The sequence below is a fragment of the Salvelinus sp. IW2-2015 genome, linkage group LG17 (genome assembly GCF_002910315.2).
Source record: "Salvelinus sp. IW2-2015 linkage group LG17, ASM291031v2, whole genome shotgun sequence".
Taxonomy (NCBI): domain Eukaryota; kingdom Metazoa; phylum Chordata; class Actinopteri; order Salmoniformes; family Salmonidae; genus Salvelinus; species Salvelinus sp. IW2-2015.
Genome location: NC_036857.1, coordinates 25,921,157 through 25,947,227, shown reverse-complemented (window position 1 = coordinate 25,947,227; position 26,071 = coordinate 25,921,157). Strand labels below are relative to the sequence as shown.

The following is a 26,071-nucleotide window of genomic DNA, read 5'->3' as shown; positions in this document are numbered from 1 at the left end:
TGGTAATCCGTCTGGAACTGCGGCCTTGTAAATGTTGACCTTTAAAGGTTTAAAGGTCTGACTCACATCGGCAGCGGAGAGCGTGATCACACAGTCGCCCAGAACAGCTGATGCTCTCATGCATGTTTCAGTACTACTTGCCTCGAAGCGAGCATAGAAGTTATTTAGCTCGTCTGGTAGGCTCGTGTCACTGGGCAGCTCTCGTCTGTGCTTCCCTTTGTAGTCTGTAATAGTTTGCAAGCCCTGCCACATCCGACATGCCTCGGAACCGGTGTACTACAATGCAACCTTAGTCCTGTATTGATGCTTTGCCTGTTTGATGGATCATCGGAGGGCATAGCGGGATTTCTTATAAGCTTCCGAGTTACAACCCCTCTCCTTGAAAGCGGCAGCCATACCCTTTAGCTCAGTGCGAATGTTGCCTGTAATCCATGGCTTCTGGTTGGGGTATGCACGTACAGTCACTGTGGGGATGACGTCATCGATACACTTATTGATGAAGCCAGTGACTGATGTGGTGTCCTCCTTAATGCAATTGGAAGAATCCCAGAACATATTCCAGTCTGTGCGAGCAAAACAGTCCTGTTGCATAGCATCTGCTTGATCTGACCACTGGTGCTTCCTGCTTTAATTTTTGCTTGTAAGCAGGAATCAGGAGGATAGAATTATGGTCAGATTTGCCAAATGGAAGGCGATGGAGAGCTTTGTTCACGTCTCTGTGTGTAGAGTAAAGGTGGTCTAGAGTTTTCTTCCCTCTGGTTGCACATTTAATATGCTGATAGAAATTAGGTCAAACTGATTTAAGTTTCCCTGCATTAAAGTCCCCGGCCGCCTCTGGATGAGCGTTTTCCTGTTTTGGGTTGCATCATGTATGCTTTTTTATTTTAGGCTATACATACATAGCTTAGGCAATAAATAAATGACGTTACTGCTTCTTTCCCTTGACCAGAGGAGATCAGAGTGCATAGGCATCTCTAGGCTACCTGCAGCTATCAGTAGACTACAGTTTATCAGACTCAAGCACAGATTAATTGTGCACGAGTTGAGAAATTATGAGGCAAATCAGTCTAAACAACAGAACTTTGCCTCTCTTTTCAACGCTGTTGTGTTAATATTTTTTATTAAATCAAATCACAAATGCTGGGGCAAATGTCATCTTGCCAGCCGGCCCTGCTGTGCTGATCTCTGCAATGTGCATAGATGGAAATTCCACATAATGCCACAAATGAAGAAACATATCCTATATGTAGTATCTCAACGTTTTGACTTAGTATCTCAACATTTTGAGATTATATCCTGAAATTTTAGACTGTACTGTATCTCGAAAGTTTGAATTACACTTCTAGAAATGTTGAGATAGTATTGAAATTGTTATGGTATTTTGGTGGCGGGAATGAGCTTCCATACATTTTCAACTCTACTGATGGTTTTGTCAATAAAAATGTTGCGTTATATAGCGAATGTGCCACTTCTCAAACCTCTCCTTGGGGACCCCCAGACGTTTCACATTTTAGTTGTAACCCTGACCAGGACCAAGTCTGGGAAACCCTGGTCGACATTATGAGATTATTATGGACAAAAAGAGTGAGATTATTTGTATTTGTCAAACGGCAGCCAAGCATCGATCATCATGTCATCAGAATAAGACCCTCGATATTTATTGGAAAGAAACATCAATCTCATCACCGTGCACTTTCACCACCCTGGGAATTTCATCATAACTTAATTCATCTGTAGCCTACTAAACTGCCTAATAAACTGAATGCTTTCCGGAGTTGTAGTGGGAGGAGCACACAAGATCCTCTTGTGACTCTATATTTAAACTTCGATAAATCAAATTGTATTGGTAGCAAAACCTACACATATTTTGAAGATGCTCTCGCAGATGCAGCAAAATGCTTATGTTTCTAGCTCCAACAGTGCAGTATACCTAACAATACAAAACAATACACACATCTCCCCCAAAACAATTAAGAAATATCAGAATGAGTAATGTCAGAGTCCGGAATATATATATATATACAGTTGAAGTTGGAAATTTACATACACTTAGGTTGGAGTCATTAAAACTCGTTTTTCAACCACTCCACAAATGTCTTGTTAACAAACTATAGTTTGGCAAGTCAGTTAGGACATCTACTTTGTGCATGACACAAGTCATTTTTCCAACAATTGTTTACAGACAGATTATTTCACTTATAATTCAGAGTATCACAATTCCAGTGGGTCAGAAGTTTACATACAGTAAATTGACTGTGCCTTTAAACAGCTTGGAAAATTCCAGAAAATTATGTCTTGGCTTTAGAAGCTTCTGATGGGCTAATTGACATAATTTGAGTCAATTGGAGATGTACCTGTGGATGTATTTCGGGGCTACCTTCAAACTCAGTGCCTCTTTGCTTGACATCATGGGGAAATCAAAAGAAATCAACCAAAACCTCAGAAAAAAAATTGTAGACCTCCACAAGTCTGGTTCATCCTAGGGAGCAATTTCCAAATGCCTGAAGGTACCACGTTCATCTGTACAAACGATAGTATGCAAGTATAAACACCATGGGACCACGCAGCCGTCATACCTCTCAGGAAGAAGACGCGTTCTGTCTCCTAGAGTTGAACGTACTTTGGTGCGAAAAGTACAAATCAATCCCAGAACAACAGCAAAGGACCTTGTGAAGATGCTGGAGGAAACAGGTACAAAAGTATCAATATCCAAAAGCCCTATATTGACATAACCTGAATGGCTGCTCAGCAAGGAAGAAGCCACTGCTCCAAAACCGCCATAAAAAGCCAGACTACGGTTTGCAACTGCACATGGGGACAAAGATCATACTTTTTGGAGAAATGTCCTCTGTTCTGATGAAACAAAAATAGAACTGTTTGGCCATAATGACCATCATCATGTTTGGAGGAAAAGGGGGAGGCTTGCAAGCCAAAGAACACCATCCCAAACGTGAAGCACGGGGGTGGCAGCATCATGCTGTGGGGCTGCTTTGCTGCAGGAGGGACTGGTGCACTTCACAAAATAGATGGCATCATGAGGCAGGAAAATGATGTGGATATATTGAAGCAACATCTCAAGAATGCCAGTAGGAAGTTAAAACTTGGTTGCAAATGGGTCTTCCAAATGGACAATGACCCCAAGCATACTTACAAAGTTGTGGCAAAATGGCTTAAGGACAACAAAGTCAAGGTATTGGAGTGGCCATCACAAAGCCCTGACCTCAGTCCTATATAGAAATGTGTGGGTAGAACTGAAAAAGCGTGCGCGAGCAGAAGGCCTACAAAACCTGACTCAGTTGCACCAGCTCTGTCAGGAGGAATGGGCCAAAATTCACCAAACTTATTGTGGGAAGCTTGTGGAAGGCTACCCAAAACATTTGCCCAAGTTAAACAATTTAAAGGCAATGCTACCAAATAATAATTGAGTGTATGTAAACTTCTGACCCACTGGCAATGTGATGAAAGAATAAAAGCTGAAATAAATAATTCTCTCTACTATATTCTGACATTTCTCATTCTAGGATAAAGTGGTGATCCTAATTGACCTAAAACAGGGAATTTTTACTGGGATTAAATGTCAGGAATTGTGAAAACTGAGTTTAAATGTATTTGGCTAAGGTGTATGTAAACTTCCGACTTCAACTGTGTATATATATATATATATATATAATATATATGTGTACGTAAATATATATCACATACATATATATACATATATATATATATATATATACAGTGGGGAGAACAAGTATTTGATACACTGCCGATTTTGCAGGTTTTCCTACTTACAAAGCATGTCATTTTTATCATAGGTACACTTCAACTGTGGAGACAAAAATCCAGAAAATCACATTGTATGATTTTTAAGTAATTCATTTGCATTTTATTGCATGACATAAGTATTTGATACATCAGAAAAGCAGAATTTAATATTTAGTACAGAAACCTTTGTTTGCAATTACAGAGATCATACGTTTCCTGTAGTTCTTGACCAGGTTTGCACACACTGCAGCAGGGATTTGGGCCCATCCTCCATACAGACCTTCTCCAGATCCTTCAGGTTTCGTGGCTGCCGCTGGGCAATACGTACTTTCAGCTCCTCCAAAGATTTTCTATTGGGTTCAGGTCTGGAGACTGGCTAGGCCACTCCAGGACCTTGAGATGCCTCTTACGGAGCCACGCCTTAGTTGCCCTGGCTGTGTGTTTCGGGTCATTGTCATGCTGGAAGACCCAGCCACGACCATCTTCAATGCTCTTACTGAGGAAGGAGGTTGTTGGCCAAGATCTCGCGATACATGGCCCATCCATCCTCCCTCAATACGGTGCAGTCGTCCTGTCCCCTTTGCAGAAAAGCATCCCCAAAGAATGATGTTTCCACTCCATGCTTCACGGTTGGGATGGTTTTCTGGGGTTGTACTCATCCTTCTTCTTCCTCCAAACACGGCGAGTGGAGTTTAGACCAAAAAGCTCTATTTTTGTCTCATCAGACCACATGACCTCCTCCCATTCCTCCTCTGGATCATCCAGATGGTCATTGGCAAACTTCAGACGGGCCTGGACATGCGCTGGCTTGAGCAGGGGGACCTTGCGTGCGCTGCAGGATTTTAATCCATGACGGCGTAGTGTGTTACTAATGGTTTTCTTTGAGACGTGGGTCCCAGCTCTCTTCAGGTCATTGACAGGTCCTGCCGTGTAGTTCTGGGCTGATCCTCACCTTCCTCCTGATCATTGATGCCCCACGAGGTGAGATCTTGCATGGAGCCCCAGACCGAGGGTGATTGACCGTCATCTTGAAACTTCTTCCATTTTCTAATAATTGCACCAACAGTTGTTGCTTTCTCACCAAGCTGCTTGCCTATTGTCCTGTAGCCCATCCCAGCCTTGTGCATGTCTACAATTTTAGCCCTGATGTCCTTACACAGCTCTCTGGTCTTGGCATTGTGGAGAGGTTGGAGTCTGTTTGATTGAGTGTGTGGACAGGTGTCTTTTATACAGGTAACGAGTTAAAACAGGTGCAGTTAATACAGGTAATGAGTGGAGAACAGGAGGGCTTCTTAAAGAAAACTAACAGGTCTGTGAGAGCCGGAATTCTTACTGGTTGGTAGGTGACAAATACTTATGTCATGCAATAAAATGCAAATGAATTACTTAAAAATCATACAATGTGATTTTCTGGATTTTTGTTTAAGATTCCGTCTCTCACAGTTGAAGTGTACCTATGATAAAACATTACAGACCTCTACATGCTTTGTAAGTAGGAAACCTGCAAAATCGGCAGTGTATCAAATACTTGTTCTCCCCACTGTATATACACACACATATATATATATATGTATACATATATTTATATATATATATGTGTGTATGTATACATATATATAATGGTGTGTATAGACAGTATGGACAGTATATGAATAGGAAAGGTGTGTACAGCAGTAGTTATGTAAGATGAGCCTTGACTAGAATATAGTATATACATATGAAGTGGGTAAAACCGTATGTAAACATTAATAAAGTGACCAGTGTTCAATGACGATGTACGGTACATAGGGCAGCAGTCTTGGTCCTGGGCCCCCCACCCTGGGCGCACGTTTTGGTTTTTGCCCTAGCATTACACAGCGGATTGAAATCATCAAAGCTTAATGATGAGTTGGTTATTTGAATCAGCTGTGCAGTGCTAGGTGTGGGGGGGCAGGACCGAGTTTGGGAAATGCTGGGGTAGAGTACAGGGTGGTAGCCGGCTAGTAACAGTGACTAAGTTCAGGGCAAGGTACTAACTGGGCGGAGGCCGGCTAGTGGTGACTATTTAACGGTCTGATGGCCTGGAGATATAAGCTGTTTTTCAGTCTCTCGGTCCTAGCTTTGATGCACCTGTACTGTCTCCGCCTTCTGGATGGTAGCGGGGTGTCTCGGATGGCTGAGGTTCTTGATTATGTTTTTGGCCATCCTGTGACACCTGTAGATCTCTTGGAGGGATATACTGGTTATTATATCAATATTTAAGCATAAAGGCACTTCCACCGCCATTTATCGCATAATTAATTTTAAAGACACAAAAAGAACCCACTTTCTCTTGTGTATTTTGTTTTGTCAACATTTGGAAAGTTTACCGACAAACGTGTCCTGTCGTGACATTTTTTATTCGACATAGAGGCTACTTTACTCACATAAAAAGGTTGGATGGAAATCTGGTTATTGTAACAAATTGACAGTGAGGAAAAAGTATCCAATGTTTCACTTTAAACAATGTATCAAAATTCAGATACTGTTTCATTCAATCAAACATTCCTTTAGCTCAGGAAACATTCCATAGCTCAGGGGAATTTAACTGGGGTTCCGTGGAGGTACTGCAGGGGGTCCATGAAAAGAAAACACGATACTGTATATATATATATATATATATATATATATATATATATATATATGTGAAAAGAAGAAAGTGGAACACTTTTCCCCCAAAATATATTTTGAATTTCGCTAGCAACAACAGAATAATTCATTTTGAATTACCTACCATAAAAGAGATGAGAAAGTCTCCTTTTTTTCTTAGCTAATAGACTATGTTAGAGTTTACACTTCCTCTTCCAATTATAACGTGGGCAGGTCAAACTAATGAAAATCTATCTACCGAATCTATAGTTGTTGATTACTTATCTTTGCCATTATCATTCACCTGATGATAAGACAAAACAAAATATTTTGCTAGCGTATGATGGGGGTCGCCGGTTTGCCTGAAAGGCGGTCCGTGGCAAGAAAACATTGAAGGACCCTGCTTTAGCTAACAATCGATACATTTGATGCATGCAATTGTCTCTTGATTGATTGGCCTCGGAAATTACATAGAAAAAAATGCCTAATTTAGTTTTAGCTAAATATTATATTTGATTCCCATGGACTCTGCTACTTTTGGGGCAGAAGTTGCCATTGTGGGCTATGACGTACCCCCTTACATACCCATTGTCTCTATGTTTATTATGCACACTTTGAAACTAACAATAATTTCTTGTTGTGCTTGGATGTTTGTATTGAAAGCCAGTAGTTCACACAGTCACATGCCATTCAGATTTAGGCAGATTGGTTTAGGGAAAGGTTATTCCCAAGATTGACCAATGGTTCACCGGCAACAAATCCTAGAATCTGCATGATCTAACCTGTAATGTCTTTACACTTCTCTTAGATGACATTCGGGACTCAAGAAGGCCTTTCAGTCCTCAGCATTTTATTCATATTAGTGGTTGTATAGGGATTCCATGCAGAAGGATTTGTCAGTTGTTTCAATTGAAGCAAAGGCAGATATCAGTCCGTGTCCCTTTGTGGGTGGTGGGAAATGATATAATCAGATGACAAATCTCTATCTTACTGTAAACCGTTGACTTCAACGATGCCAATTCTACCAGTATTACAAGACAAGAAGGATAAAACATTCTTTGGCTGAACTGTGATGGATTGACCACTAGGCAAGAAGAACATGCCCTCATACTAAATGCATTCCTCCATTTCTACATTAACACCAATCTCCATCTACATTAATCATGAAAAATGGCCCAATGGTTTAGTCTACTACAGTGTGAGCAGCGGATTTCATCAGATAAATCCTATGTGTTTATTCCCAGGCTTTAGGCTCTATTTGGACTGTCTTGAGTGGGACCTCCAACTTGGGAGATCTCTCATTGGGTTGCATGGGACTCTCAGGAAAGATGTCTGCTCTGACAAAGCTAAAAGAATTACGTGACCACAATGCAGCTCCAGTTGTTTGTATGCTCCCCTCCCCAACAAAGGGGAGGGAAATGGTAAACAAAGCAAAGCAAGGTGGGAAATAGGGAGATTATATAAATGGCCCACAACAAATTAGCAAGTCTCCACAGTTGTATGTGAATGTAGAGTATGCTCACAATGAGTCCTTGTTCTCTCTTCCAAGTCAAAACAATCAATGACCAGCAAACCATATCAGACAAGAGCCTTCCTTGTAAAGAGACATGCATGCATACGTGTAGAGGGTGAGAGACTAATTTAGAGTCCCACCTGTCTAATCACTTGAAATGATTGGGTTCACTCAATCTGTGTGTTTGTCATTAGGCTCCTAAACTGTGTCTATACACTCATAATACTCTCGTGTGGCTTCCCATAAAATCTCCTAGGACTGTGAGTTTAAGGTTGATACATTAGAAAAATAAAACTGAACAACACTTCCCTCTTCAGGACACAAAGACAACACCTCGTAATACTTGTGTGACTTCTTATCCCCTTTAACTGTATGATCCACTCTGGTACGAATGTTTTTGTTACTTGAAATGTATACCCCCCCCCAAAAAAAGGTTTGAGGAAAAAAACATGAACCTGTAAATCACTGCCCTTTTCAGGACACAAAAAAATCCTACACCCAAGTAACAAAGAACTTAAAGGAAGTTTTATTTAGGCCTACTATTACCAACTTCTGTCAAACAAAACTCCTGATGGAACAGGAGGGATAAAAGAGAAAGAGAGAAACAAAATGGGAAAAAAAGAATAACGGATCGGTAACAGTTCTTGCCTGTAGTTCTCATTTCCACTCTGTCCTTTATCGCACCATCAATGCCATAGTTCATATTTTGTCCCAAGGTTAGATGAATAAATAGGTAAATCAATGTTCAGTAATCCAGTACTCTCAGAAATGTAACAAAGACGTTACTTGACGCATCTACATCCACTACTATGGTAAAAAAAAACATTTGATAAAACATGGACGGAAAACTGTAACAATTCGTAGTGAACTACAATGTGTGTACAGGTTTCTCCTTTTTTTGTTGCTCTGGAATATTTTTGACAGGTGTTATCCAATAGCTCTATAGACAGATTGTTGAGCAAGTGACATTATGTTTTCTTTTGTTTTAATGGTTTTCATTGTCAGAGAAGACCCCTGCAAGCACTTTCATGTCCTACTCCATCCAGGCTTTTCATTAATATCACTTGTAGAGTGAATCTTAATCTGTAAAATGGCCAAAATGTACAACCTCTTTTCAAGACAATATACATTCCGCATTGTGGAAAAATAGTGAAGACATCAAAACTATGAAATAACACATATGGAATCATGTAGTAACCGAAAAAGTGTTCTACTTGAGATTCTTCAAAGTAGCCACCCTTTGCCCTGATGTCAGCTTTGTCACAATCTTGGCATTCTCTCAACCAGCTTCATGAGGTAGTCACCTGGAATGCATTTCAATTAACAGGTGTGCCTTAAAAGTTATTGTGTTTGAGACAATCAGTTGTGTTGTGACAAGTTAGGGATGGTATACAGAAAATAGCCCTACATGGTAAAATACCAAGTTCATATGATTACAAGAACAGCTCAAAGCAAAGAGAAACGACAGTCCATCATTAATTAGACATGGAGGTCAGTCAATTCGCAAAATTTCAAGAACTTTGAAAGTTTCTTTAAGTGCAGTCGCAAACACCATCAAGCGCTATGATGAAACTGGCTCTCATGAGGACCGCCACAGGAAAGGAAGACCCAGAGTTACCTCTGCTGCAGAGGATAGGTTCATTAGGGTTACCAGCCTCAGAAATCAGCAACTAACTGCACCTCATGATTGCAGCCAAATAAATGCTTTACAGAGTTCAAGTAACAGACATCTCAACATCCACTATTCATGGTCGAATTGCTGCATAGAAACCACTACTAAAGAACACCAATAAGAAGAGACTTGCTTGGGCCAAGAAACACAAACAATGGACATTAGACCGGTGGAAATCTGTCCTTTGGTCTGATGAGTCTAAATGTGAGATTTTTAGTTCCAGCTGCCGTGTCTTTGTGAGACGCAGAATAGGTGAACGGATGATCTCTGCATGTGTGGTTCCCACCGTGAAGCATGGCGTGGTGGTGCTTTGCTGGTGACACTGTCAGTGATTTATTTAGAATTCAAGGCACACTTAACCAGCATGGCTACCACAGTGATACGCCATCCCATCTGGTTTGCTCTTAGTGGGACTATCATTTGTTTTTCAACAGGACAATGACCCAACACACCTCCAGGTTGTGTAAGAGCTATTTGACCAAGGAGTGATAGTGTTGCATCAGATGACTTGGCCTACACAATCACCCGACCTCAACCCAATTGATATGGTTTGGGATGAGTTGGACCGCAGAGTGAAGGAAAAGCAGCCAACAAGTCATCAGCATATGTAGGAACTCCTTCAAAACTGTTGGAAAAGCATTCCAGGCGAAGCTGGTTGAGAGAATGCCAAGACTGCGCAAAGCTGTCATCAAGGCAAAGGGTGGCTACTTATATTTTGATTTGTTTAACACTTTTTTTACGACATGATTCCATATGTGTAATTTCATAGTTTGTCTTCCCTATTATTTTACAATGTAGAAAATAGTAAACAAAGATAAATCCTTGAATGAGTAGGTGTGTCCAAACTTTTGACTGGTACTGTATATTATGACATGGAACTTTGAACATTTAACCATGATATCACATCTGCTAGGGACATGTCATGATGGGCCACTTAAAAAGACCAAAGATTTAGAAAGATTTAGAAAGTTCTGACAGTGACAAGAAAAGCTCACATTTTCAACAACAAAAAGTATATCAATTTGTTTACATTTGATAATGTGTACAATCTTGGCTTTGGAATGTGACCCACGAGAAATAGACATTAAACCCAGAATGTGTCCCAAATGGCACCCTCTTCCTTATATAGCGCACTACTTTTGACCAGTGCGCTAGGGAATACAGTGCCATTTCAGATGCAGACAGAGGTTTAACTGCATGTCTAGATATTATCCTTGTGATAGAAACACATTCAAACATCCTAAACTATTGAATACAGCAACCCCCCCCAAAAAAATTCTCTCATGATTGTAGACCAAGGTAAACCCAATTGACGCCTACAAGAGGGAGTTAACCTCCACAGCCTGGGTCGTCTTCAGCACTCTGATCTGGAGTGTGAGTATGCCTCGAGTCACTCACCCCAACTCTACGGTACACCGTCTCCTGAACCTTCTCTTCTGTACATTCAACGACCTTAACTCTGGCCTTGTTTATTGACTTTAAAACACCAAGGCAAAAAAATAAAAAAGATTCAGATTTCTTGCTGTGAAACCATAAAAACAAAAACAATCACTTTGCGTTTTTCATCTGGCCAGGTCTTGTAAGCCCCTTGAAGGCGTGAAGCTTGCCGGCCCCGGTTAGCTCAAAGCTGTAGTCCATTGTGACGTAGGGAGGATCTCCCAGAATTCCCGTCTGTAACAGAAAGAGAATATGGACTAAGAAGACGTAAGCATGAGTGACTGAACCAAAATACTTTGATAGGTAAAAGCTTACACCGATGGAGGAACAGGACAACAAATCAGTCCGATTTTTTTTTTAATAGTTTGGGGCAGTTTTATTATAGTTGATATTCAAGTGTGAAAGTCAAACAAAGACATTGAACAGGTTTAAGGAGCAGAGAGTATGTCGGTGGAGTGCTTAGTGTGTGGGAGGTATCATCTCATCTTACCTGGCCTGTGAGGAGGGTGTTGGGCAGTGTGACAGCCCCCAGCAGAAGACAGTTGACCTGACGGAGGATGGAGGGAGCTACAGGTGTAACAAGGAAGTACAGGCCCCGTGCCATGTCCACACCTCGAAGGACACCTGCGGAACAGAGAGAAACACTACTTAATAGATTGCTCTCACCAGCTTGTCATCCATCCAAGAGGTAGTCATCCATGTGGAGATGCCAAACTTAGTTATTGTTCTAGGTTTGATATACATGTATTACTGTTGTTACCACACATCAGAAGACTGAAAGAGAATGTGTTTATGGTTAATATTGTGTATATACGCGTACCAAAGCCCACACAGGGACAGACAGGGGTTTGGGAGAGCAGTACTGGGCTTCCCCTGCCTGATACCTTCTCATTCAGACAGCACAGCCCCACCAGACTGGCATTGGCAGTGTAGAGCACATGAGTTGGTGCCACCTCGCAGTGTGTCACACCCACAGCCACTGCTGAATGGGGAACCTGCAGGGAGAGGACAAGAGATGGACGTAGTGGCATTAGCATTTAACAATAAAAACAGACTTGAATCCTATGCTTATCATAAATAAACATGATTTGGCACACGCATGCAGGCTGGCAGAACAGGACACTTCAGAATGGGTTGCATCAACGCTTCAGATTGTGGCAACATTCTTCTTCAAAAAGTGATGATGATTTCTTACCTGGTAGGGGGTGAAGCAGTGTAGGGGTCTGACAGGGCCTGGTTCAGGGGACTGCAGCTGGCTGAAGTAGCCCAGCAGAGCCAGGTCACGCTGCTCGTTGCTACGCTGGTGTCTCCTTTGGAAGAATAACACACACACAGCAGAGGAGAGAGAGAGGAAGTCAGAGAAGTAGGGCAGACGAAGGCTCAGCTTAATGGACAAGTGTTCCTGGCAAGAAGTGCAGGGTGGGTTTGTCTTTTCTCTACAAGTAAAGGGCAAGTATCTTCCATCAGCAAAAAAAATGATATCCATGGCAACCAAGAAAGCTGTTGTGTTGTTAGGACTCTTACATTTCGCCCGGGCGCCCTGCTCCTTCAAACTCTGAGTGAATACGGAATAGAGTGTAACTCCGCTGGGCAGGATGAGTTCCAGAGTTGTCCTCCCCCAAAGCTGACTGGACAGGAGGGTGTGTCTGCCAGCCGTGGGATGACCTCAGGAACTCAGGGGTGAGTTGGGGGCACATGACTTTATCCCCACTACTGAGCTGCACCACGTGAGAAATGGAGAAGAGGCGAATGATGTCCACCAACAACTGAAAGCCAAAACCTGAAGAAGCAGGCACATGTTTAAATGGCAGAATGAAAAACATTTGTAAATAATACAAGTATGAATTACTATGCATTATTTCTGTTAAAATGTGTGCTTGCTTTCCCCTCTAATTAAAGATTGGGCTATACATGAACATGGCATTTGAGACTAATTTTGCCCCCAGGTTGCCAAGAATACTGTGCTACTGACCTTTGACCCAGCCCATGGTGTTGATGACGATGGGCGTCTCTCGGTTGTACAAGCGCCACAGGGACTTGAGGGACTCAAGATAGCGGTCCAGGTCTGTTTCACAGGACGACTGGCCATAGAAGATCATGTGCTCTGGGGCCCACTGGTGTGTAAAGGGGGGACCTGGAAACAACATGACAGACAGACCAGGCTTAGTTTGGATTAGTTAAGACCCCAAACGTTTATAGGACCTTTGAAAATATTGGGAAATACAGGTAGTTGCAGTGTATTTGCCATGTGTAAGGAAAACTCACTCACTGCACTAAAATGTATTGTACACATGATTGTAAAGGAAACAGTTACGATACATACCCAGCAGTGGCTCTCTGACAGTAGACAGGGAGAGACAACCTGAAGGAGTGAACTCTGTCTGGCCCAGGTCACACTCCAGGTATTCTACACTTGCAGTGCTGCACACACAGACACACAGGGAGGGTTATTGCTATAAGCATTGCATCACTGAAGAACCTTCCAACCAAACAAACATAAATCAACAACACACTACTCACTGGTTAAGTAAGGTATTGATGAGGTGACGGTTGAAGGTGGACTTTCCAACATTCTTGGCACCACATACAAGAATAACTGGACAGCCATCTAGCTCCTCTGTAGACAAAGAACAAAAACAGTCCATAGGTCATCAGGTTGAAATATCTCAGTCTCCATCATGTGGAATACAACAGAAACATGACATACTTGTCTATTGAAAAGAACTGAAGGGGGCCTGTTTGTCATGTTAAAGAGGGGCTGAACTCACTCATGTCTCCTCACTTCTCCACATCCTCATTAAGAAATGCTAGAAGCAATGAGAGTTTGAAGTGGGTGTATTATGTTCTCTACCGTTGTGTGTCGTTTACTTGAAATATCCCAAACAGCCACCGTACATGTGACGAATGGCTTAGCAACCTGGGCCACATTCATGATTGCTTGGTCTACATGTCAGAGGTATGTTTTGTTCTATAGTACATATTTCTATTTGAACGTTCCCAAAGATTGTGTCCTGCTGAACGCGGCCTGGTGACACAGCATATGAACGTGATTGGTCAAGAATACCAAGCTCAGAGGATTTCCTGTTTTCTGTACCTTCTCTGGTATCAGTGTCTTTGATGACAGTTGTGTTTGTGATGCTAACATTAGCTCACGAATGTGAGGATGTTTGAGTTGGAAAAAACCCAAGACCTTGATAAACACCAAGTCTCGTTCTTTCAACATAACATTGGCAACGATTTATGTATTGTTGTCTCATGTAAACAAGTCCGAGGCGCTGCATGCTAATGGGTTTACTGTAGGTTGATTCTGCTGCTACAATTGGATAGAGCGCACTTGGCGCAACCGGTTCGCCGTGCATGACAATACTCCCTAGGCATTACCATCCCGTGTTAGTGGGCAAGACTGGGCATGATTGAAATCAAAAAACAACTCTCAAATATCCAAGGACTTAGGAGTGTAATAGTTTCCCCTAAATGTCACAAATCTCCCTTTTGGAAGATAGTATACTTTTGGTTATAAAGTCAGTATTTACACTTTGTAGTCAATGTTGGCACTAGAATAAGTGTTTCTAAATAATACTGATGCCACGTAGATCTTTTTCAACCAAATAAGTCATTTTTTGGGGTTCATCTTTAAGATAGCAGGGCTGTGTGTGTGTTTACCTGCACATGCGTTAACCAGGCCGTTGAGAGCCTCCCTGTAGGTCTGTGACATAACCATGCCTCCGGCTGTTTTCCGCAGTGGGGTTATGCCAAGGCCAGAGAGCGGAGTGTCCAGCATAGCTGAACTGTCTCGGATGTCCCTCTATCATTCAAATAAATCAAATGTATTTATAAAGCCATTTTTACATCAGTAGTTGTCAAAACATGCTTTACAGTAATTCTACAAAGAAGAGGTCGGTACAATAAAAGTTTGTATGAAAAGGCCAGTAGTAACATGCTGTAGATAGATGACAACATAGGATTATCAGAGTCAACCCACCGAACTGAGTCCAAACAGCTCTTTGAGGTCTGGGAAACTGGTGAGGAACCGCGTCAGAGGGGTGTCCAGGGGCTCCAGCAGGATCACACAGGAGTCTGAATCTACTTCGCTCAACAACCTATTACGTGACTCTAAACAGAACACAGAAAATAAAGATTAAATGCTGCTTGTTTGTAAGGTTTCTTCAAACTCAAACCAACAATTTACTCCCTCAAGGGTGATCTAACTAGGCCTATAACTGGAAACAAATCACTCAAAGAAGGCAGCTGAGGATAGTGTCATGCAAATTATTTAAAGGGGGGATGGTCTCATTCAAAGGCTATCCTTACCTGTAGAGAGGTACTTGCGGACAATGGCTTTGGCCTCTAGACGGCCCGCTTTCTTGGTCTTGCTGGGGTTAGGGGAATCCCCCAGTGCTGTGACGGTGAGGGGGCAATGTGAGGAAGGGGAAAACAGTGGGTAGGACTGCTGACCCTCCTCAAGTGTGAAACCATGCACCTCCACCCGACCGTACAGACATGACAGAAGGCACTTCCCTCTAAAACACAGGGTCTGCAGGAGAAAGAAATCAGGGTGACTTAGAATAACTTTAATCCACACAGCATGGACAAAATTAATAATACCATTTATAAGAGACAAAACCATAGCAGGAGGCATTAGTGAAAGCACACAGGAAGTAGCTTATAGCGGGGAGTGTAGTTGCCACTGAAAAGTAAAAAGTGTAGCTGAAAATACTGTGCAAGTACCTGACCCTGTTGCATGACCAGCACTGTGCGATTATGGATGTAGTCTCGCTCTGCACAGTGAACAAAAGCCTCCTCCTCTATCCTGCCAGGCGCAGCTTTGGCTGAGACACAACTCTCCTGGCCCTCCATACTCTCTCCACCACCATTTTGATGTAGAACAGACTTGGCAAAGGAGCTCCAGTCCTGGGACTCGTCTGAGTCACTGCCCTGCTCTGGTCCACCTGCTCCCCCGTTGGTCAGGTGACGAGTGGGGGTCCTCTCCGTGGCAGCCGGAGTCTTGACCTGTCTGAAGGACACAGCCTTGGCCGCCTTCTTCAGTCTCTTCAGGTTAGGCTTGTCCTTTCTAAGGTTAGATGCGTGGTGCTCGAGCTTGGCCATGGCTGTGCTTGGGCTGAGGTTTGAAGAGTCTGAGTTTTTGGGAATTCTTTTGGGCTTGAACCACTTGCCATTACATTGTTGCCTCTTGGACGTCTGCTTGGTTTTGGGGAGAGATTTGTGCGCTTTCATGGTTTCTTATGGCTTTCCCTTTGCAAGTAAGATGTAAGGTGGGGAACCCTGGAGAGAGAATTGTACAAAATGAACACGACTAATGCAATGGGCAAGCATCGATCTAGCTATCTGTGCATACTATACTAGCAGGCAAGTTAAGATTGATTGTTGTTAGCTAGCTAACGTTGGTGTAAATAGATAAAACGTTAGCTAGGTAAGTTATCTGTAGCTAGCTAACCTAGCTCACCTAACTACTAGTAGTAACAAATTGAACTTCTCTTCGCTAAGGTGAATGAACACAGTTGCTGCCCAATACTACAGTGATGTCAATATATCTCTGGTTAGCTAGCTAAGATAGCTTTTGTTACATTAGTTAGCTAGCCAAAAAACGTTACTGGTGTTGTATTGGAGAGCATATACCACGATCGGCAAGACGAAGGTTGGATACCAAACAGTACCCCCCTGTAGCTTCTCAAAAATATGCTTGGAGAACCTCTATAGCGAACGAATAAAAATCGTGTTGCCACATTGCTACAGTATACTGTTAGCTAGATAGCGTAGTGGTTTCACCATGTGAGCCAGCCAGACGCCATCCTGAGTAATAATTGGCCAACCGGTATCCCACAGCGACGGTTACAGCGTTTGCTTCAAAGTTAGCAAGCTAATTTTGCAGTTACCTACCTTATATTAGTTACAGATACCTAAAAGAGGCATTTATTCAATTAACGCAACCTGGATACAAAATATTAACTGTAGCTCAGGCTAGACTGCCCAATTATTTTTTTGGGGGGGTGAGGTTATCGATAAAATAGGATGGACAGTAAATACCCTCACGGAGTTCACGCATGCTCAGTTGTTCGCGTAGCTAGCTGCTAGCGTAGACAGCTAACCATGCATCCACCAAAGAGAACATTAGCTCGAAATGTCATTATTTAGTCGATCCCTAAATAATGCAATTATATAACTACAAAATCGTGTAATCTGAACGTGATGTTAACATGCTACCCACCATTCAATTGCAAAGCGTGTATTTATGGTTAGCTAGCTCGCTTGCATGATGCTAGCCTAACCGTCACATCCGGTCCCTACCGCCTGGCCTGGACGAGACATAACGCAATACATGTTCCTGATACGTTAGTCAAAATAACTGTTTATAAATTATATTAAATGCAATGCACCATTCCAACAACCGATAGCAGTGACACGATTGCCAGCATCCTGCAAAGGTAAACCGCGTCTCTGTTGTTTCTACTGGACAGATGAACGCTTAGGGAGCGTCTGTATAATGTCGGAAACGTCGAGGTGCGTAGCTAGTTAGGGGCCTACCTACTAAAAATGTCTGGGTAATACATTGTCTAATCTTAAACTAATTCTATTTATTTCAGTATTATTATCTCATATGTGTTGGCATATTTAGTACTACTCAACCCCTTGTGCAAATGTCACATACCAGGTTTAAGTGAATATCTAGCTAATAATGCATCTGAAGTCTGGACTATGCATGACAAATGACTGATGATGCTGTAGATAAGACCTAAGATTGCAAGAATACTAATAGCCTAATGATATTAATAGAAGTTACAGACAGTAGCCTATTTTCTATTAATTTCTTCAACTGTCATCTGTTTTCGGACTCTTTCAAGCAACTCCATGACACTGAATCCAGTGTCCCTTGAGAAGCAGCAATCTACTGTCAAGGGTGAGAGATGCTTACACAGGTGAGCAGCACCCATGCCCAACGGGTGTTGTCTTTTCTGAATGAGCAGAGAGGTCTTGGCTGGTTCTGTGATGCCAAGCTGACTGTAGGAGGAGATGGGAGGGCATACAATGCCCATCGCAACATCCTGGCCTGTTTTAGTAAGCTTTTCCAGGAATCTGAGCCAACCACTACCATGGTTAAGAAGGTCTCCCTCCCAAAGGAGTGCCCCACTGACGGCCTGGAACTACTTCTCGACTTTTTCTACACAGGGAAGTTGAAGCTTGACTCTCTGAATCTGGACAATGTGCAACAGGCTGCAGACAGCCTATGTGTACCAGATGCGCTCGCCCTCTGTCAGCAGTTTGCCACAGAAGGGACAGTCTCTCCAGAAGAACCTCAGTCTGCAGATCTTCTGGGTGAAGATGATGGCCTAATCTCACCTGTAACTTCTACTGAAACCAAGGTCCCCCTAAAAAGGGGGAGGCCCCCCCTAAAAAGGGGGAGGCCCCCCCCAAAAAGAGGGAGACCCAAAAAATCCCAAACCCCTAGTAGCGGCTTAAGTAAGAAGGATCCTCCAGAAGCAACCGCCACCACAACTCGCTCTGGGCGTAAGGTGAAGGTCTCCAGGAGGCTGCTTGGAGAGGGCCCCAGGCCGCAGCTCCTGCCCCAGGGGACCACCAGCAGGGGAACACCACAACTAGTTATCAGCCTAATGGATAGAAGTGATGGGGCTGAGGACGAGGGACAAAGCCTCCCTCAGCCTACAGATACAACAGAGGTAGGCTAGAATACATAACCTTATCCTAAAGTGTTAACGTAAGAATAGATTAGGAGGATATGTTCCTACAGATTTGTAGATTTTATACTAGAACTATAAAGTAGGCCAGGGATAGGCAACTAGATTTAGCCGCCGGATGATTTTTGTCAGAGCAAATGGTCGGGGGGCCGGAACATATTTATAAGAATTTGTACACTGCAAATTGGCCACAACTATGCCCAAAAAGAGATTGTATTTGAAAATAATTTCATACCTTATTTCTGTTAAGACACAATCATGTCTCTTTTTTTTTATTCCCAAACTTTTTTATAATAATCATTTACTAAAAACTTTGGCGGGGCCAAAGAAAATCACTCATAAACCGGTTTTGGCCCGCGGGCTGCCTGTTGCCGACCCCTGCAGTAGGCCTATACCTTACTGCAAGTGCTTAGGCTATAACTACAATATGATGGATAATGCATGAAATATTGTGTCTCCCAGTTACAGGTGGATGGGCCAGAAGATGTGATGAATGACAACAGAGATGATGATTCATTGTGTTTGTTTATTTCACAGGTAACAGACATGGTCACTGGCATTGTACCAGATGTTAGCTATAAAGCTAATTCTCATTTGCAGCCTCATGATGATGATGACGATGATGATGGTTTGATGGAGGGGGTGGATGAGGACACTGATGAAGAGTATGTGCCCCATGCCCTACCGACTACCACCTCCAGCCCCAAAGGCAGACGTAAAGGACCAGGTAAAGCTGTCAATAAAGAGAACAGCGAGGAGGCGGCCAAGGGGTCTACAAAGGGCTCTGTTCAGTGCCCCACCTGCAATAAGACCTTCCTCAGCAAATACTATCTCAAAGTACACAACAGGTATGCATCTCACTGCTATCACGTTGCATTGACTTTGCATTGATTCTGTCTTTATTATACAATCTTTTGTTTTTAAAGGTTGGTCCTGTTGAGATAAAAATATCTTGCAAGAGAGACCTGAATAATGAAAAAGACTGGTATTATTGAGTGACTGGTGTTGGTGTGTTATTTATGTTCTTCCACTGTTCACCAGGCGTCATACGGGTGAGAAGCCCTTTGCATGCTCTAAGTGTGGGAAGAGGTACTACAGGAAGGAGAATCTGATGGACCACCAGGCCCGGAACTGCAAATGTGGTGAAAAAGTCAAAGCGGTGAGTGATCAGCAGGACTAAAGTCATGTCCGCTAGTCATCAAAAGGAAGAAAAGTGAGCGTAAAGGGGAGGGACTACCATGACTTGTCCAATAAGAAATGCTTATTTTTGTTTTCGGTTGTAAAACATTTTGACACTGTGTGCCCTAAATTACACAATACCTTACATTTTCCCTCATGCACTGTATGTGTGTATTCTTGTTGTTACTACAGGTGCACAACTGCCTTCAATGCCCCATGTCATTTGACAGAGTGGTGGATCTACGGCTGCACACGGTCTCCCATACAGGGGAAATGCCCAATAAGGTCCAGCATCTACCACCTCACACCCTTGAACACGCCCACAGGACAGTAAACATCAGGGTTGGTGTCAAGTCTGAATTGAGTTGCGAATTGCTCTTTAATTCCAACCCAATTCTTGAATTTGAATTGGCCACACACCACAGGAAGCATCATTTGAATTGAATTTGAAGTAAAGGAAGTAGAATTTTATTCAATGAAATTCTAATGATTTATTCTACACATCACCATAGTAATGATTATTTTGACATCATGTACTGTATGTTTACCAATACCATGTAGCATAAGGTTGAAACATTTCCATTTGTAAAACTCATTCTCCTAAAACAATTGTAAATCATTACAGTGATTTGGAAATATTCTAAGATCAGGTTGTCTATAATATTCATGAATTTGTTTTAAAATATATGAACAAAAATACATTTCCCAGATTACGTTAGATCAAACACTGCAATATGGAAGGGAACAATCTAACAACTCATGTCAAAGAAAAATAATCAAACTAATATTTAAAATGGTATGTGTATTCTTTGCATTAATTATGTGGCATATCCTTTTGATAAAACATTTGTCAAATGAATTAGACTCATGTTTCACATCTCAGTTGAATTAGTTTGAATTGCTTTGAATAAAATTATACTTCCCCCAGTTCAAATTCAATTCAAATTCTGCTTCCTTTGGGGTGTGGCCAATTTAAAATGAATTGTTTGAATTGAATTCATATATTCCAAATTGACCCCAACCCTGGTGAACGCGTCATTAATTTACATTTGAAGACTTCTCTCTCTAGTGTGCTTTGTATCAAACGCATATTGACATATTATCGCTTGATCTTGTATCTATTTCAGTGTACGTCATGCTCGGAACAGTTTATGCGTAAAAAAGATTTGAGAAATCATGAAATCAAAATCCACGGTGCACCCAAACCACATGCAGTAAGTCTTCTCTCTTTCCTTTGCGTTAATTGGTCGGCCTTTTCCTCTATTCAAACCTTTTTTGCTTCTGCATTGTCGTCTAACCTGTGATTTAATATTTCCCACAGTGCTCTCTGTGCAGCAAAGCCTACCTGTCTAAAACGGAGGTGCGTCTGCATGAGGCTTCCAAGCATCGAGGCGAGAAGCTCTTTGTGTGTGAAGAGTGTGGCCATCGAGCCTCCAGCCGAAACGGCCTGCAGATGCACATCAAAGCCATTCACAGGTGGGGCCGAGACTGGGCATGGTAGTGGGTGAGGAGTTTGTTACTGTGGGGGAGCTAGACTGTTTGACTTAACCGATATAGCTTACTGTCGTATAATGTGAAGTAATGTATCAAATAATGTGATGTCCCTGTTTGTTTGTCTCACTTTCTCAGAAACGAGCGTCCATTTGTGTGTGAGTACTGCAACCATGCGTTTACCCAGAAGGCCAACCTCAACATGCACCTGCGCGTTCACACTGGAGAGAAGCCCTATCAGTGCCACCTCTGTGGGAAGACCTTCCGGACACAGGGTAAGAACTGCCGTCCTCTCTCTAGGCCCTACAGATACCATAGCAGGACACACCCATTTCTAACAACGAACATAGTTGCACAGGTCCTACAGTATGATTTAGTCTCATAGTTATCATTTAGCTAGACTAAAACACACTCTCTGTCTCTCAGACTAACCCATAAACTCTCACATTAACATCCAGTGAGCTCTCACACTGCCTATTCCAACGCTTAAACATTGTGCTTGTGCCGATGCCTATGTGTGTGTTTGTATGTCATTCCAGCCAGTCTTGACAAGCACCATCGCACCCACACGGGAGAGCGGCCTTATAGCTGTGAGTTCTGTAACCAGCGCTTCACAGAGAAGGGCCCGATGCTCCGCCATGTCGCCAGCAAGCACCAGGACGACCGCCCTCACTGCTGTAAGATATGTGGCAAGACCTTCAAGGGTGAGAGAGGAACTGTCATGGTTGACAAGAGATTGTGGCATCACTGATGATACTACCTTTTCAGTTTAAATAATATTTTCTGTTATGTTTTAATCTAATCAGTAGATTTCTTCCTGAAAAGATTCAATCCTGACTTTAGTTGAACAAAATGCAGCAAAACACGTTTACTGTATGTTTTCTTATTGTCTTGTTTGTTAAATCCTCCAGCCATCGAGCAGCTCCGCGTCCATGTGCGTCGCCATCAGGGCATGAGAAAGTTTGAGTGCGAAAAGTGTGGCTACAAGTTCACCAGACAGGTAAGCCATGCATTTCCAGTGTGCTAGCTTGGTTCCTCAAATTTCCATGCATGTTTAATGCTCACCCAGCCACTGAGGGGACAAATGAAGCTGTATAAAATTTGAATTGAATACCGAAGTCTCTCCTCTATTCCTCCAGGCCCACTTACGACGTCATATTCAGGTCCACAACCGTACAGAGAACTACAACCCGCGGGAGAGGAAGCTACGGAACCTGATAGTAAAGGATGAGGGTTCGCAGGAGGAGGATGAGACTAGCCCCTCACCAACACCACTCACTGAGAAGGGGACACCTGAGGGTCTGGCACCTGTCTCTGGACCCAGTGTCCCTCTTCCTGTCTTTGGACCTGGACTCAGTGTGTCTGGACCTGGAACTGTACCAGGAGCCAGTGACATCCTCAGGGTGATTATCCAGCCCATGGTGGAGGAGGTGGTGTCCAGCCAAGGGCAGATGGTGGTGGGCTTTAACCAGGCTGTGGTGGGGCATGGGCCTGGCCAGTTGGAGGTAGGCTTAACCCAGAGCCAAGGTGTGGTAGGCCAAGGCCAGGTAGAGGTGGGCCTTACCCATGGCCAGGTCGGCTTTCCCCAGGTTGGGGTGGGACAGGGGAATGGCCAGGTGGAGGTGCTCTCCTCCCAGGGTTTGGGTGTGGTGGGGCATGGTTTCATTGTGACAGATGTGATGGACCAGACTCTCCTGGTGGCAGGAGACTACCCCATCCCTGAGACCACGGTGGATCTAGAGGACATACGGGAGGATCCTCCTGCTAAGAGCAAGGCCTGAGGCAACGTATTGTGACGTGGAATCTACTTGGGGAAATACATGGGATTTGAAAAAAGTAATTAACTGTTGTTTTGAGGGTGAAATTTCAACCACAGGATTATGTCATCATAGTAATCAAATTTCAACATAGTATAAAATCTGTTGAATTTGTACCTTTAAAACAACGTCAGATCTTCAACGTTATCTCCACTATCAGGAAAAATCAACAACAGGCTGGGCAGCACCTAGTGGAGAATCTATCTACAGCAGGGCTGACCAAACTGGGGCTTCTTTTAGTTTTTTTTAAATGTATTTATTTTTTACAAAGTCAGTCGGGGTCTCAACTTACTGTTTAGAGATACCATAGTAGAATACAAAATGTGCAATTTCAATAGTTTTCTTCTTGTTATGTCAGTCACTGACAGTCAATCAATTAGCCCATGTCAGCTAACATTTTATAGATTGCTAGGTAAGTCAGTCTAGCCAGCTATCTAAATCTTGTTGTAATCATGGCCGAGTTACTGACAGGACACCCAAGGCATGTGCCCAGGGGCCCTGACCTCCAATGGGCCCCCATTGATTTTTGTTAGTCACTCTCACACAGATATCATAAGAACATGCAGGGAATTCACATAAAAATTGCTACATTTTCTCTCCATCCCATGGCAAAATGAGTAGAATTGCATTCAATTAGTTTTGCTTTCAATTAGTTTTAAAACCGCAAACTGTTCTTTCTGCCCCATGAAAAAATGTGTATAATTGCAGAAAGTCTGATTTAAAACTGCAACATTTTCTCCACGCCCCAAGGAAAGTGTGTCGAATTGCAGGACATTAACTTTAAAGTAGCACATTTTTCTCTCTGCCCACCAATAGAGGGGCCACTAAAAGGTTTTGCCTTTGAGATGGGTAAAAATCTTTCATGGGGCCCCCAAAATGCTAGGGCCCTGCACATTTGCAAGTTATTAGCGTTATGAACATAGAAAGTAATATTTCTTTAATGCTGGCAATCAGAATGTGTTGTTTGGTGTCAAGTTATATGGCTACAATTTGGTTAATGTTTGAAATGTATGTATATGATTACAAAAAAGCAATTGTTTTAAGACCCTAAAAAGCGATTGTTTAAATTGTTATATTTCTAAATAAATTATGTCTATTTGTTCAGCCCACCATTCAGATTATACTTTGGCCCACCAAGCCCAAAAGTTTGAGGACCCCTGAACTACAGCTACCCTTTAGTCTCCCATCCAGGGTTTTAACCAAGCCTAGCGCTGCTTAGCTATGATATTTGTCACTATTACCAATGCGCTATCTAGAGAATGATTGTTGAGAGATCTAAATAGATTCACTGTTGCTATCGAAGTCATTAATTAATTTGTAGACAAACTGGAATTAATGCCAGACTAAGTCAACACAGATGGAACTAGCCAAGCAGAAGATAAATCTCCTTCAAATGTTGACATTTTGTGTTTTCAACCAAACACAATTCAATATTACTTTTCTAATACAGTAAATAGCCTAAATTTAAGGCCATTTTACAAATTAATGTAACATTCAAATTAGTAACACATCCATGGCCACATTTTGAGGTTACTGTAACTTTACATTTCTTCTTATGTAATCATATAAAGCATGCATTTTCAAGATACAGATAACTGCCAAACTAATGGAAACACTTGAGTAAATGAAGGTAAGTGTGCTTCCTGAGTTAATTAAGCAATTAATATGCCATCATGCTTAAGAGTCATGTATAAAAATGCTGGGCAGGTTATTATTTTGGCTCCCATGGCTATGCCCCCACAGGATGACAATGGCACCATCCACAGGGCACGAGTGGTCACTGAACGGTTTGATGAGCATGAAAACTATGTAAACCATATACCATGGGGTGTCTCAGTCACCAGATCTCAACCCAATTGAACAATTTTGGGAGATTCTGGATCGGCACCTGAGAAAGTGTTTTCCACCACCATGAACAAAACACCAAATTATGGAATTTTCATGAAAGAATGGTGTCACATCCATCCAATAGAGTTCCAGCCACTTGTAGAATCTCTGCCAAGGTGCTTTGAAGCTGTTCTGGGTTGTGGTGTCCCAATGCCCTATTAAGACACTATGTTTGTGTTTATTTTGGCAGTTACCTGTACCATGCATAGGCCAGTCACAGGTCTGTGGGGATGTTCACAAGTGCTGTAATAATCTGCCAGAATTTTGAACAGCATTGATCACTTGCACCATGTACTTTTAATGTCATCTCAACTGCAATCCAGGTCATTTGGTTCTGCTATTAGATGATAACCCAATCTGTTGTATAAATAAACAGAAAATCTGACATGTGCTTTTAAATGGTTGAAAGCATAGTGATGGATATTTGGGTGACAACTAAACCAAAAATCAGACATTATTTTTTCCATTGGAATTTGGTGGTGCTTGTAGATGGTTGAAAGCATAGTGATAACACATTGGAAATTCCAACTAACTTTAGACTGGGTGAATATAGGTCGTAATGTCATTGATCAACGTTATCAACTAATTATACAATTATCTGCGGTGAAATGACGTGGTGTGCCCGGCACAGTGGGTATTGCAGTAGCCATGTTTGTCTAAATGAATGGCACACTTGGAGAGTTGCGCTGTACAGAAGAACCTCACCCAGTGGAAGCCTCTACTCAGCCCAGTAGACTATGAAACCCCTCTAGACATTTCCCTACTCTGTGGACTTCATATTCATTTTGCCTGTGCATGGGGTCTGACAATGAACTACAACTTGTTTTAGGCTGCTTCCAGTCATCACTGGCCAGGCCATCATTGTAAATTAGAATTTGTTCTCGTCTCACCTTGATAAATAAAAGGTTACATTTAATACTTAAGTAATTTAAGGTTATGTATTAAGGTTTTTATTAAGTTTGTGTTTTTACACGTACATCAGTGATGAGACAAA

At 42.3% G+C, this 26,071-nt stretch overlaps 2 protein-coding genes across 12 annotated transcripts; one reads left to right on the top strand and one right to left on the bottom strand.

Moving 5' to 3' along the window:
- Window positions 1-8,385: 8,385 nt before the first annotated feature.
- nol9 (nucleolar protein 9) lies at window positions 8,386-17,473 on the bottom strand. 8 transcript variants are annotated; one of them, XM_024005410.2, is made up of 13 exons: window positions 17,387-17,473; window positions 15,720-16,274; window positions 15,303-15,525; window positions 14,974-15,104; window positions 14,655-14,796; window positions 13,512-13,608; window positions 13,315-13,412; window positions 12,964-13,125; window positions 12,516-12,771; window positions 12,187-12,301; window positions 11,812-11,986; window positions 11,482-11,615; window positions 8,386-11,225 (listed from the first exon to the last, which is right to left on the bottom strand). In XM_024005410.2, exons 2-13 carry the CDS (start codon window positions 16,224-16,226, stop codon window positions 11,103-11,105), a joined length of 2,163 nt encoding a protein of 720 aa, XP_023861178.1. In that variant the 5' UTR covers window positions 16,227-16,274; window positions 17,387-17,473; the 3' UTR covers window positions 8,386-11,102. The 8 variants fall into 8 exon arrangements, with proteins under 8 accessions (XP_023861178.1, XP_023861171.1, XP_023861175.1 ...); XM_024005403.2 differs by lacking the exon at window positions 17,387-17,473 and adding an exon at window positions 17,218-17,307; XM_024005407.2 differs by lacking the exon at window positions 17,387-17,473 and adding an exon at window positions 17,037-17,132.
- LOC111976524 (telomere zinc finger-associated protein-like) lies at window positions 15,965-24,299 on the top strand. Of its 4 annotated transcripts, none has more exons than XM_024005398.1 (11): window positions 15,965-16,046; window positions 17,852-18,685; window positions 19,241-19,551; window positions 19,745-19,862; window positions 20,075-20,224; window positions 21,010-21,096; window positions 21,204-21,358; window positions 21,512-21,648; window positions 21,913-22,077; window positions 22,285-22,373; window positions 22,513-24,299. In XM_024005398.1, the coding sequence occupies exons 2-11, from the start codon at window positions 17,915-17,917 to the stop codon at window positions 23,152-23,154; spliced, it is 2,625 nt and encodes an 874-aa protein (XP_023861166.1). In that variant the 5' UTR covers window positions 15,965-16,046; window positions 17,852-17,914; the 3' UTR covers window positions 23,155-24,299. The 4 variants fall into 4 exon arrangements, with proteins under 4 accessions (XP_023861166.1, XP_023861165.1, XP_023861168.1 ...); XM_024005397.1 differs by lacking the exon at window positions 15,965-16,046 and adding an exon at window positions 17,345-17,434; XM_024005400.2 differs by lacking the exon at window positions 15,965-16,046 and adding an exon at window positions 17,420-17,510 and having other exon boundaries at window positions 20,075-20,167.
- Window positions 24,300-26,071: the final 1,772 nt, after the last annotated feature.